The 15,068-nt window shown below is 33.2% G+C and overlaps 1 protein-coding gene across 2 annotated transcripts in view; it reads left to right on the plus strand.

The window, feature by feature from the left end:
• Nucleotides 1-15,068, plus strand: part of LOC114332347 (putative helicase mov-10-B.1) — a 196,204-nt gene that overhangs the window by 114,367 nt on the left and 66,769 nt on the right. For both annotated transcript variants that reach the window (XM_050650230.1, XM_050650228.1), the window contains one exon: nucleotides 1,747-1,889. In XM_050650230.1, coding sequence (XP_050506187.1) covers nucleotides 1,747-1,889 — 143 coding nt within the window. The remainder of the gene's footprint in view (nucleotides 1-1,746; nucleotides 1,890-15,068) is intronic.

Consider the following 15,068-nt stretch of genomic DNA (forward strand, 5'->3'; position numbering starts at 1 on the left):
GGAGTTGAGTGTTTTAATAACGTAGGAGTTATATTCGATAGACAGACGGAAGGACAGACTTGCACAAAGCCGGAAAAATATAATGGTTTTCGTCTTGCTAAAGCGCGTCCAATAATAAGTCGTTTATAATATCTATTGGGCGACTTTATAGGTTCCTATCGATAATTTTACATATCTACTAGTTTCATCTCTTTTTATTTCACAACGTATTATGCTTTCCATCTTTTGCGTTATTTTGCCGGTTCTTAATAGCGCACTCATTACTGTACCTATATTATTTTTTGTGAACAAATAAGTACATCTACTAAACAAATTATTTAAAAGAAAAATATAAGTAAAAAAATAAACGTTGAATTATAATTCAACGTTTTCACATTTTTTTAAAATGGATGAAAACAATATTTTGTTATTTTTAAATAATTTGTTTATTATATCTGTTTACAAAAAGTTAACTATATTATTTTTTCTACTTTAATATTTTCTTTTGATAATTTCCAAATTCGGCAACGCTGTCTGACAAAGCCATACCTACAACGCGACATTTTTTGGTGGCTCTTCCTACTTCGGCTGCCCAATATCTTCTAACCCCTTTTAAATGTATAATAAATGCATGTCTCTTTGTTGCTCTTATTAAAAGTCCATACCATTGATAAGAAAATACCGACTCTGTATAATATAGGTATACCACTACTTTTTGAATGGGGAAAAAGCATTGAATTCCCGACCGTCATCGCTTCACCAAAATAAATTCTGTACGTATATACATTAAAGTACATACATTTGTGTATATTATGTGTATGTATAATATAAAGAGTATATACTTGCATTAAGATAATTATTATTTGATTTAGAGGCTGATTATCTATTTTAAGTTTTTGAAGTAAAACTTCTTTAGCGACGTTGTGCACTTTTTGGATAGGGAACAAGCATTGAATTCGCGACCGTCATCGCTACGGCGAGATATTAGTAATTTATATACTATAGGTTGAATTGCGTATAAGTTCGACCGAAGTTATAATGATTGGAGGGGATAGAATGTGTACCCGAAGGAGCTCGCGAATCAAGCGCATGAGAGGCCACACTTCCCCTACTCCAATTATTATAACTTTTATTTTATTTTATTTTATTTTATTTTATTTGAGCATACTGTATTCATATTTTGCCCTTATGTTAGTCCATATATAATCCGATGTTTAAATTACTCAGTTGCATTATGGCCTATCCCACATATTTAATTAGAAATATCTTGGTGCTAGAGTAAGTATAGTATTAGATACATATAATTTGTAAACATCCTTCAATACAGGTCTAGGACGTTTCATCGCCGCCGTTTTGATGCCGCCAGTTCGATGCCGATGCCGGACGATTCATCGCCAGTCAATTAATCGCTATCTGATATATTTCCGAATTTTCGACAGTTACAATTATTAGTTATTTTTAGTATTAATTAGGAATTCTAGGAAATGCGAGATATGACGGCGATGAAATGGACTGGCGATGAACCGGCGGCATCGAAACGGCTGGCGATGAACCGGCGGCATCGAAACGTCCCATTCCGTTCAATACAACTAGCGCTACTCATCTTAATTCTTACAAAAGAAATTTTGTATGCCTCTGGAAGACCAAAAATAACTCACCATTACCACCATGTAGGATCCACAATTTTGAAACTATACTATAGTATTAAATGCCTTTATATCAGCACAAATCGATATTTTACTAATATTGCTAATATATTTTTACTAGGTTCCTGGATTAGCCGAAGCAAGACCGTCTATTTTAAGAAATGATAAAATTTATCTAAAAGAAAATAAGACTGATTCCTATAAGTATGAGGGACGTGTTCATCAGATATTTGAAACAAGCGTTCATTTAGGATTAAACAAAACGTAAGAACTCCTTCAATATTAATATTTTCATCCAAAGACGAAATCCATATCGAAATATATATATTTGTAGTTCAACAGGCCTTAAAGGCCCATGGCTTGGAATTTCTCCACGGTTTTCCACCATTTTCTCCTGTCTATGGCCGCAGTTCTCCAATTTGTTATCCCGATTGTTTCCAAGTCTTCCTTACACGCACTTGTTTCTTGGTCGTCCTCTTCTCCTCTTGCCTTCCTCTCTCATCATCATTTGCCCACCTTCCGTCCGCCATTCTCGCAAGATGACCTAACCAACTAAGTCTCTTTGTTCTGAAGATCTGCCTTATTTCTGGTTTCCTGTACAGCTCTCTGATCTCATGCGATTGTTCGTCTCCTCCAAACGTCTTCATCTTTTACCCCCCCCCTCCCCCGAATATCTTCCTTAGGACACACTCCGCTCCCAGATATTTAGCATCTTTTCACGATTTTTGCTCATTACCCATGTTTCGCTTCCGTAAAGGACTGTAGGCTGGATCACTGTTCGGTATAATCTCAATTTTGCCTCTCTGGAAATATGTTTTGCTCTTAGTAGTTTGTGTACTGCTCCGACAATCTTCCTTCCTTTCGAAATTCTCTTCTCAATTTCTTGGCTTTCTTCCGCTTTACTTGTTAGAGTTACTCCTAGATACTCAAACTCCGTCACCTTTTTGAAGCAATACTTTTTACTCTCGTTGTCTGTGTTAATCTTCAGTGATGTTTCTTCATATGCGGTCTGTCCCATTTCCATTTACTTTGTTTTTTGCTTGTTAATGTTCAGTCCATACTGCTTAGCCTTTACTTTAAAGAATTTGAAAATACTTAGCAGTTCCCTTTCAGTTCTTGCCATTAGCACTACATTGTCCGCCAAGGGCAGAACCTGGCTTTTGTTGTCATAGATCATACCTTTCGTTCGTATTCCACTTGCTCTTAATATTGTCTCCAACAAGAAATTGATGAGTTCTGTGGACAGCGGATTTCCCTGCTTTAATCCCCTTTTGATTTAAAATTTTCCTGCTCCTTCTCTCCTTACCTTATTATCGGTCTTCATTAAGGTCATTTTTACTAATCTGATCATCTTTTCCGGAATTCTGAGTACTCTTAGAGCCTGGTACAGACGCCTTCTTATCACAGAATCGTATGCTTGTTTGAGATATATAAAGAAGAGGTTTAGCTTTAACTGTTGCTCTGAATAATTTTCAACACGAATATTTGATCTATGGTGGATCTGCCCTTTTTGAATCCTCCCTGGCATTCACCAACCTGCTCGTTTAAGTGCCTTTCCAGTCGGCTTATTTTGACTCTGGCGAGTACCTTATATGTTACGTCTAGGAAAGTGATACCCCCGTAGTTTTAGCACACTGACCTGTCTCCCTTCTTATGAATGGGGCATACTATTGCCTCTCTCCATACTTCCGGCATTTCCTCTAGCTCCCAGATTTTCGTCAGCAGGCTACATATTCGCGTTATAAGTGTTTCTTCCCCACGCTTGATTAATTCTGCAGTAATACCATTGCTGCCTGCACTTTTATTGTTTTTCATGCTATGTCTGAAAATCACTTATTTATTTCACGGTTGGAGTCTCCGTTGTTTCGGCCGGGTCTTTAACTTCCTCTATCATTTCCGCTGGCCACTCATTACTTCCATCTTGTTATTCATTAAGTAGCTCCCTAAAATCCTCCTGCCATCTACCTAGCTTCCCCTGCTCTTCCTTACTCTAATAGTAATTATGTTTTCTTGCACATTGGTCACTGCTCCTTTTCGCCTCCTGCTAGAAGTTCCTTTCATTTTTATTAATATATATTAATATAATGGTGGTCAATATCTTGAAGCCTTTTATCCATATGCTCCCTTTTCTTCCTCCTGCACATTTTTTTCGCGTTTCTTCTCATCGCTTCATATTCATTCCTGTTTTCGTCACTTGGTTTATCCATATATTTTAGTCTTGCCTCATTCCGTTTATTAAGGCTTTTTCTCAACATTCTCATTATTTTCGCCATGTTTACTTTTACCTCCAGTAGTTTTTCGGTACATCTTTTCATTCTCCACTTTGGCATTTAAATCACCTATTACAATTTTAATATCATATTTTGGAATTTGATTATATATAAGTTCATTCTTACCATAGAAATCCTGTTTTAAATTTTGATCTTTATTCTCTGAGGGAGCATGCACATTTCTTAGGCTTAGTTTTGTAGTCTTATCTTTTAGTCTCAACCTACAAATTCGATCAGAAGATATTGGCTAGAACTCCACTATCGCACTTTGCAACCGGTCACAGATTATAAAACCAGTTCCCAGCATTCGGTCCTCCCCACCACTACTAAAAAAGCTGTAGTTGTCTATCATTATTATACCAGTTCCCTTTTGTTTCCTTTCTTGCATATCCACTTGTACTGCTTCACCACTGACACTATACTTTTTAGGCACGTGCTTCATAAGTACTTCTCATGTTCCAGGAACCTATCCGGATCGAGCTTGGATGACCTTTATTTTTTCTTACCTTCCCTGCTTCCCCTATTAATAATCCTTTCGTGTCCACATTCACTACCACAGTTCCATTATCCTTTGATCCATCCATTCTGCTCAGTTCTCGTTTGCTGGTGGGTCCAGCATTCCTTTCGTTTGGTTTTATCTCCATACTCTGTCATCTATTGTGACCTTCCGAAACCCCCATTTTACTGTGTTACCTTGTCTTCTGGCCTCTTGTGTTTTTTCCTTTATTTGCTCTTGCATTATTTTCTCCGTTAATGTCAAATCATCGTTTATAAAAAATTCTTTCCTCTTCCCAGATAGCACAAGTACGTTTTATGGACATCCAATGGACGTACATCTGTGTACATTGGAACGTCCAATGGACGTCCCGCTAAGGTACAATGGACATCCGATGGACGTCCAACGAATGTCCAGAGTTCACAAAATTGGACGTCCATAGAACGTCCGCTACAAACGTACATTGTACGTTGTATTGAAGCTTTCAGTGTACACCTTATGTACATTCAATGTACGTCTTATGGACATTTGTAGGGCACTTTTCAGAAAGAAATCTGGTATCTATAATGTTGTGAATACATAGCAAAAAGCCTTTATAGGAAATAGTTCCTTATAATACTAAACTTATACTTAAAAATATTACACAAAAGACCTTTTTATTTCTCTTTACTATAACTTCATTATAATATATACTTTATTATAGGAACTAGGAACTTCATTAATGCACGACTGCACTTGCACGATAAACAGAAAACACAAATATATCACAGGATGTATTTTCATAAAAACGAGATTCAGATAATGACGCCCTAGGAAGCATGCACATTAAAAGAGGTTTAATCTCTGTTCTGTTTCTGTTCCAAACTATTTTTAGAGTCAGTACCGTTGTTGTATATTACAAGCGCGTTTGCCATTCTGTGAATTATCATAAATAAACCATCCTTCAGTATTCCACAACAATTAACAGCGATAATCCCCTAAAAGTACCTGTATAATACTACCTTTCACGACCGATAGCGCGAAGAGCGACAACGTTGTCAAGAAGATTCTCATTTAGTTTGTATTGGGACTTAATATAATAGTCGCGTTTTGTGTAAAATATCCATGGACCACAAATGGATGTCCAATGTACGTTGAAATCCAACGTCCAATGGACGTCCCGTAATGTACGTACATAGTACGTCCAGTTTTGGTCCATGGACGTTTGGACTTTAAATGTACGTTATATGGACGTACATCGGACGTTGTGTGCTATATGGGTTTGTAGTCTTTTAATTTTCTTTTATTTCTCATTAGCTTCTCCTTTTCTTCTTGATTTTCTAGCTGCAGCATTCATGTTCTCTCTCCTATCTTAAGAGCTAATTTAATCCCTACTTGTATATGTAAAGTTTGCTCTCTCTTTTTTACCATAGCCAATTTCAGCATCTCTGGCTCCTCAGCGTCTATATCCAAACCTGTTACGATCACCTTATCTTTTTTTCTCTTTCTCTAGGTAATCTAGTTTAGTGCTCAGTTCTTGCACTTCCTTCTTTGTCTGCTCACTTTCCTTCCTAATAGCCTCATTTTCTTCCTTCGGCTTCTTATTTTCAGCTCTTAACTCTTTTAGCTCTTTCACATAAATGCTTTGCTCGCTCTTAATATCCTTCACGTCTAAAGCCAATTGTTTTGGTATTTCTATCATCTCGTCTTTTCTTTCGACTCCACTTCCCTTTCTTGTAGTTGTAACTATCTGTCTGCTTTTTTTTTTTCAAGACTCCCTTCTCTTCCTCTTTACCTCTTCTTCGCATTCTCTTGCCCTCGTCCGTCAATGCCGTCCGTCGGACGGCATTTTTATTTTTGCTCTGCTCTTCCCAAGTGATAAGTCGTTTATCGCAGATAGTGTAAAAAGTATATTTATTCAAAAAGTATATTTGTCGAATATCATATAATATAAAGATGCACTAGAAATAAATAAACCAAGACACGTTGAATGTTACGAGGATCACTCCCAAATCATAATTTACAATGTACATATATACACGGTGGGCCAAATTTATTTGGAACCCATTTTGACCTTAAATAACTTTTTTCTACGGCCGTGCTAAAAGAGCCACTTTCACGCACGCATTCCGTTTCCGAAAGTTGCACTTTCCCGCACGGCGTGCGTAAAAGTAAATTTTCCCGCACGGCGTGTGGGAAAGTAAAATACCTTGTAATATGGCGTTATAATATATTATAATACATGCAATAAACTAATATTTAGATAAGATTTACTAATTTTTTTCAAATTTATCTTATTGTGTTCATGTTTTAATGAAATTTGCTCGATAATTCGATGAAATAAAATTATTTTGACATAATATTTAAAAGTCAGATCAGTAGACAATTACAATGGTTTTGAATCGTCGTCATGGAAACCAATGTCGTCGTCGTGGTAACCCATCATATTGAATGTTTGGTTTTGACAACCTTGTCAAAGAATTAATTTGTGTATTTTCACTTCTAAATAAACATTGATATAACTCTATTTTTTGTGGCTTTTTTCCAAACGTACGGCACTAGAAAAAATATTGTTCCTAACTCATGCGGAAAGTGTCTTCCCCGCACTCGACTGCTTGCTCGAACTCCGCTATCGCGTCGTTCGGGTCAACGGCAGTCCGTGCGTGAAGTATCACTTTCCGCACTAGTTAGGAAAATAACTGTTCTGGTTTTGTTCTGATCTTGATGAAATTTGAAAGCTATATTGATAGCGCATGTTTTAATTAAAATTTGTAATATGGGCCATTCCACGAACATACGCCTGTTTTGGATTATTTCGACAACGAATATTTTACTGTGCAACACAAGAAGTACGAAAGTAAATGGCGCTAATAATTATTCCAATGAACAACAATGTAATTTGCAATTTACTTTCGTTCTTCTTATTTTGCACAGTGAAATATTCGTTGTCAAAGTAATCCAAAACAGGCGTATGTTCGTGGAATAGGGTATATGTAGGTACTAATGGAAAACTTAAGGGGGTGTAAGTAAGGGTCATTTTTGTAAAGGCTTGCTTTCAAGGTCGTTGCTAAAGTCACCCTGTTAATATTTGAATTCAAAAATTAGTAAAACTATTAATAAATATCCGGAAAAACTATCCTTAAAATCGCATCAAAATTTTTTAAGCGTTTTGAGCAAAATAATTGACATTCTGGAAGGGCCTATCTACATAGTATTTTTATTAAATAATTTTTTTTATTTAAAAGTTAATACAAATTTTTTATCTAAATAAAACAACTTAAAATTAATTAACTAAATTCATTATGGATGTGTCCCCCATGGTTATTTACTACAGCTTGAAGTCGTCGACGCCACTGTCCAATTGATCGGTTAATAATTTACACTGATAGTGTTGAAAATACAGTTTTCGTGAACCATGACTTCTAATGTACTCCAAATATTGTAATCAACCGGGCTAAGATCAGGGCTATTTGGAGGCCACATGTTAGGCTCGATGAATCTGCAACTTGTTCTTGCAAATATGTTATCGTACTTCTGGAAGTATGAAATGCCATACCATGGAATGGCTGGAATGGGTGGAATGGCGTACACTTCCCGTTATAAAAAACTGGTACACTTTTTTCCCCAATGTAAACCTGTGTTCAGACTGGATACAATAGTTCGTGAATCACTTCGTTGTTATATGCCATAACAGATAATGGAATTGCACTAAATCTAAATACAAAAAATGACGTTTAAAAATGTATAAAGCTTATAGATAGGTATTATTTTTATCACTACCAATTAACCATCACTGAAGAAACCTGGGAAAGCTTGGACGAAGATGAAAATTTATAACTCAATTTATTTCTCAGTGCCCAGAAGATTACAAGAAGTGTTGTTCTGAAGCTATTTCCTTGTGGCATTTTTATGATTAATTATTTATATGGGAAATAAGCCACAATTAAAATGAAAAAAATAATTTTATTGACGTTTCGACGCCCAAATCGGGTGCCGTTGTCAAAATACAAAATATTACTAAAATAAACTAAAGTGTTGTTGCTAAGCAAAAAAAATTCTTCTAATAATTTATTTAATCTCACTCATTTATATTGGCAATTCAGACATATATTATACATTTTAAAGTAGAAGACTTTAAAATGATATTGCCAATATTTATGAGTTGCGTTCCTGGGACGACTTACTGAAAGATAGTTCATTCGATTACATGAAATTAACCCCAACTTATAATTTTCTTATTTCTTTTTTCCCATATAAATAATTAATCATTACAAGAAGTGATTAATAATAATGGAGCTATGACTTGAAAAACGCGATTTTCGGTTATAAGAGTTATACCAGTTTTTTTTGGCGCGAAGTGCACCATCTTGTTGAAAAGTGAAGTCGTTTTACACCAGCGTCTACAAAATAAATTTCTGTTTTACCCATCATTGATACTGCTAGTAAAACTATCACTGAGGCCGAAAAATCTCCTTTGAAATAAAAGTAAATCTAGAGATGTCAGATTTTTTTACAGCATCAGAGTAAACCTGTTTTCAAAAACCCCCTTTTCATCCGAAAACCAGATTTTTTCAATTTGTTGTCTGGTTCTGAGCCTCCTTAATAACAGTCTGCTTCTTTCAAATCTTTAATTTCTTTTATCTGCAGATATTTTTTGATAATCAATTTTTTTGAATGGTCGCTGCTTATTCCAATCCTGCCTTATTATTCTACGTTGTACGTTTAACTTTTGTTATTTTTGATATTTTTCTTGAACTAATAACATCATTTTGCCCAACATTTTCAAGTATTTCCCTTATCCTTATCATGGCAATATTTTCATGACTCTAAATGTTTTAAGAAGTAACTGACTGCGCTCACTTTTCAGTTAAACTCCGGGAACATTTTTACAATTCTTTTGGAGCAATGCTTTTTTGACATAAAGACTTTAGTAACATTTTACCTTCTATCGATAGGTAAACCACTTTTAATAATGACAACACAAAACTAAACACATTAATGTCTGCTGAAAGTTGTTGTGAGCAACGTGAAAATTTTGTTTCATAGCTGACTACAAACAAGAGAGAAAACTGGTAGAATTTATAAAAACATTGCGATGTCAAGGGAAATTTTTGTAGGAAACTTTCAAAAATAATACGACAGGACTTTAATAAGTGATAATTCAAAAAAGTAAAAGCCATTTCCCCGCTTAACTGATGGTTTCACTAGCAGCCAGCATCAATAATGGGAAAAACGGAATAGTTATTCTCCTAACAAGTGCGGAAAGTGATACTTTCACGCACGAGACTGTCGTTGACCCGAACGACGCGATAGCGGAGTTCGGGTAAGCAGTCGAGTGTGGGGAAGACACTTTCCGCATGAGTTAGGAACAATATTTTTTCTAGGGACGTACGTTTGGAAAAAAACCACAAAAAATAGAGTTATATCAATTTTTATTTAAGAGTGAAAATACACAAATTAATTCTTTGACAAGGTTGTCAAAACCAAACTTTTAATATAATGGGTTACCACGACGACGATATTGGTTTCCATGACGACGATTCAAAACCATTGTAATTGTCTACTGATCTGACTTTTAAATATTATGTCAAAATAGTTTTATTTTATCGAATTATCGCGCTTATTTCATTAAAACATGAACACAATAGGATAAATTTGAAATAAATTAGTAAATAATATATAAATAATAATTAAGTATTTTCTATGGGAAATAAGCCACAATTTTACTAAAAAATGAATTTATTAACGTTTCGTTATAATAAATAGCTTCAGAACAATATAAATATTAGTTTATTGCTATTCGCGGTGTGCAAGTACTTGGAAGGGAAACGAGAAACGACCGTGCGCGAGTCGCGGAGAAATATTGCAACTATCTTAAATAATTCATATTGTCAATTGAAATTGTCAAATTGACGTATATTTCATACCTTGTCATTGAAGCAGAAAAATTATATATTGCTCCACAATATCGATATGATATGCAATTATTGTATAAAGGTAAATTTAATTATTTGTTTTTTGCTTGCAGTACTGCATTTTAATAACTAATTTTATTTACTACATACAATTGTTTACGTTTGCATAACATAACCTGCATCTTATTTTTTCTCCTTATTATTTTTTTTGGATTATGGCCTTGACAATTATTCAGTAACCAGGACTAACATAATTGGCCAATATAATTAAAAGTGCGAATAAAAGTACAGAGCGTAGAAATAGGGGTCGCTTTGCCGAACTTGCACGGTCCCAATATTATAAATAATATTTAGTTTTTATTATTATAAATAATATATTAATAATATCTAAGTATTAGAAAGATTGCAATGGGCCGGACATTTGATAAGAATGGGAGAGGATAGGCTATTTAAACGGAGCAATGAATGCTAGCATGCAGGGAAAGAGACCGGTTGGACAGCCAAGAAAACGCTGGAAAGACACAGTAAACAGCGACGCACAAGCCCTTTTACGAGTCCGTGTATGGAGAAGAGCATCCACAGACAAGCAAGGGTGGAGGCAAAAATAAAGGAGGCCAAGGCTCAATTTGGGCTGTAGTGCCGTAGGAGAAAAAGAAGTTTATTGCATGTATATATTATAATGCCATATTACAATATTTTTTATAACCGCCAATACGCCGTAGAAAAAGTATTTTTTTAACCAAACGTCTAAACATTTTTAGTACGATTTTAAGGGTAGTATTTCCGGATACTTATTTATGGTTTGTCATAATTTTTGAATTTACATATTGCCTAATAAAATAAAAAAAAGTCAAAATGTAAATTCGTACAGGTTAAAACAAATTTTATATCAAAGTTTAGGTGGGTACAAAAGATATTTTCAAGAAAGTATCCAAATCATACAAGGGGATCATTGTTTAAATAATTAAAAAGCGGTCAATTTTGCAAAAAAATTACATTTTTAACAGCTGAGGTAATTGACTTATTAATAAAGGCCTATGGGATTTTTTTCTGCAAAGTTGAAGGGTAAATATTTCACATAGGACTTACTAATTTAAATTTGACCCCCTATTTATTTAAATAATTGTATATAAATCTTTAAAAACAAATTTGCAAAAAAATATTTTTAGCGTTTTAAATAAGCGCTATAAAATATTTTATTTTACAGACTAAGTTGCGCTATATTACCAGTATTAAGCAAAATAAAATTTGTCGAAAAATATTTAATATTTTTTGAGATGTTGAATATGTTTATTAAATGTTACTATATTTTCAATTCCAAAAACGCGATTGTTGCCAAAGAAATACTCACCTGCTTAAGATCTCATTATTTTTATTTTTATGTATGTTTTCGATAACTGTATTGATAAATTCAAATTTCAATTAAACTTCCCCCTAAAATGGCATTTGAAAATTATTCAAATTTGTTTATAATTTGTTTTTTTAATAACGTCGCGGGGACTAAGTATTTTGAAATGCCGTTTCGATAATTGGGTTCCTGGGAATTTTTTACTAATTAACAAAATTTTCCTGTCGTTTTTCTTCTTCTTTTTTTTTCTTGGAGTTATATTACTACGGGCCCTTTTAGGGTTAAATTTTATTAATAATGTCGAATCTCTGAGTTGTAGATTCTAGACCTAAAAATATTAAGATTTAACTAAAATCTCATGAATAAAATGTGGCTACTTGCTGAGTTACAGGGTGTTGTATTTGAAAATTATTGTTACCAAGTACTTTAAAACTATTTGACGTATCCTTATCATACTTGCCAGAAAGTGTGGCTATTATACACCCTACTAAATTGTGATTAATAAACGTTTCTAGCTAGTGCCAGAGGCGTACGACAGGGGATAGTGAATGATTGACCTTTCCCAAATTCTACGCCACTGAGTGAATTACTATTTTAGCGAAATTTTTCCATTCTCCAATACTTTATATGTGAATAACTTTATTGGTATCGATTAAGTCATCAGTTTGAGAGATATTGGAAGTTTAAAATGAATGAATGAATGAATCAAAATAAATATGCCGTTTCATTTTTAACGTTCAATATCTCGAAAACTAATGACTTAATCGTTACCAGTAAAGAGTATATTATTTACATAGAAAGTATTGGAGAATCTAAAAATTTCACTAAAATAGTAATTACCTCAGTGGCGTAGAATTTGGGAAGGGTCAACCCTTATCTATCCCCTGTCGTACGCCTCTGGTAGTAGCTAGAAACATTTATTGATCGCAGTTTAGTAGACTGTATAGTACCCATACTTTATGCCAAGTATGATAAGGATATGTCAAATAGTTTGAAAGTACTTAGTAAAAATAATTTTTAAATTTTTAAATAAAACACCCTGTAACTCAGTAAATAGCCACATTTTATTTAAGTGATTTTAGTTCAATCTTAATATTTTTAGGTCTAGAATCTACAACTTAGAGATTCGACATTCTTAATGAAACTTAACCCTAAAAGGGCCCGTAGTAATCTAACTCCAAGAAAAAAAAAAGAAGAGGAAAAAAAGACAAAAAAAATTTGTTAATTAGTGAAAAATTCCCAGGAACGTAATTATCGAAACGGCATTTCAAAATATTTAATCTCCGCGACGTTATTAAAAAAAAAAAATTATAAACAAATTTGAATAATTTTTAAATGCTATTTTAGGGGGAAGTTTAATTGAAATTTGAATTTATCAATACATTTATCGAAAACATATATAAAAATAAAAATAATAAGATTTAATACAGGTGAATATTTCTTTGGCAACAACCGCGTTTTTGCAATTGAAAATAGAGTAACATTTAATAAACAAATTCAATATCTCAAAAAATATTAAATATTTTTGGACCAATTTTTTTTTTAGTTAATACTGATAACATAGCGCAATTTGTCCTGTAAAATAGGATATTTTATAGTGCTTATTTAAAACGCTAAAAATAATTTTTTGCAAATTTGTTTTTAAAGTTTTATGTGTAATTATTTAAATAAATAGGGGGTCAAATTTAATTTAGTAAGTCTTATGTGAAAGATTTATCCTTCAACTTTGCAGAAAACAATCCTATAGACCTTCATTAGTAATTGAACGACCTCAGCCGTTAAAAAAGTAATTTTTTTGCAAAAATGACCCCTTTTTAATTATGTAAACAATGATCCCCTTGTATGATTTGGATACTTTCTTGAAAATACCTTTTGTACCCACCTAAACTTTGATATAAAATTAGTTTCAACCAGTACGAATTTACATTTTGATTTACATGTAGTGTAATTTTATTTTACTAGACTAATATTAAGAGGGTGACTTTTGCAACGACCTTGAAAGTAAACCTTTATAAAAATGACCCTTACTGAGACCCCTTTAGTTTTTCCGTTAGTCTTGTTTTTAATTTAAATATGCGCTACCAATATAGTTTCAAATTTCATCAAAATCCGAACAAAATTAAAAAAGCTATTCAAGGTCGAAATAAGTTCCAAATAAATTTGGCCCACCGTGGGCATTGTACAGCCCAAATCATGATTTACAAAGTTTATACATTGTGTCATGATTCGGGAGTGCTTCTTGTAACATTCAACGCGTCTTGGTTTGTTTATTTCAAGTGCATCTTTATTGTGATTTTAGTATAGATAGTATTAAAATAAACCAGGGGCCTGATTCTAATTCATTTCGACAGTCGCAATTTCATTTCGACACCGCGCGATTCTTGGGGATATTAACCTTATTATGTTGAGACTGCTCAGAATTTGGGTTGGCGCTTCGGTTTCTTGGATTTTGTTGATAGTCTGGGAAAATTATCGAAAAAATACCATTTTTGGGAAAAATTATTTACCAGCTATTTTATTGCTAAAATCGAATCTTAAGATTGCATATATTAGTAATATGGGGTATGACAAGTCCGCAGAAAGTGTGTTATTTTATTTATAAACAAATTAGCACTCCTAAATCTTCTTTTTTTTTCAATTAGTGGTCTGTAACTCCTATATTTTTTCCTTTGAGCCAAAAACACTCAAATAAAAATTCACCGTAATTTAGTTCTGCACAAAGTTATTTTTTTTCCGATTTCCTTCAACAAAAATTTTACTCAGAAAATCCGAGTTTTCCCAAAAAATCTGCCATTTTCAATTAAAATTTTAGGGAAGTACCTAATTATTTATCAATAATTAAATAATTGAAGACATGAAAGATTTATTATAGTAGATTATACAGAGGGGCTAAATTATGGAATAAATTCATTTCTTTAAAACGGACGATTTTGGAGCAAAATCCCGAAAGAGGTCGATTTTTATTTTTAAATTACAATTTTTTGGCATATATTTCATACTAGTGACGTCATCCATCTGAGCGTGATGACGTAATCGATAATTTTGTTAATGGGAATAGGGGTCGTGTGGTAGGTCATTTGAAAGGGCGTTTAATTCTCTATTCAGTAATATAAACATTAATATCATTAGGTATTTATACCTAATGATATAATATAAACATTCAGTAATAAAAAGTAATAATAAAAATTCAGTAATATAAACATTAATATCATTAGGTATTTATACATGGTTGCCAAAAAAAAATTTTGAATTAAATTAATTGGCGCAAAAAGAAGAATGTATGTAATTTATTTAACTCAAAATACATTGTACTGCTGTCAGAAAATAGAAAAAAAGGTTTATTTCACAAATAAACATTTCTTTTCGCTTAAATTAAATCACAAACAGACTCCCTCCTACCTATTGGCAGTTTGAACTTTTAATTTAAGCTAAAAG

This window comes from Diabrotica virgifera, chromosome 5, assembly GCF_917563875.1.
Source record: "Diabrotica virgifera virgifera chromosome 5, PGI_DIABVI_V3a".
NCBI classification, from domain to species: Eukaryota; Metazoa; Arthropoda; class Insecta; order Coleoptera; family Chrysomelidae; genus Diabrotica; species Diabrotica virgifera.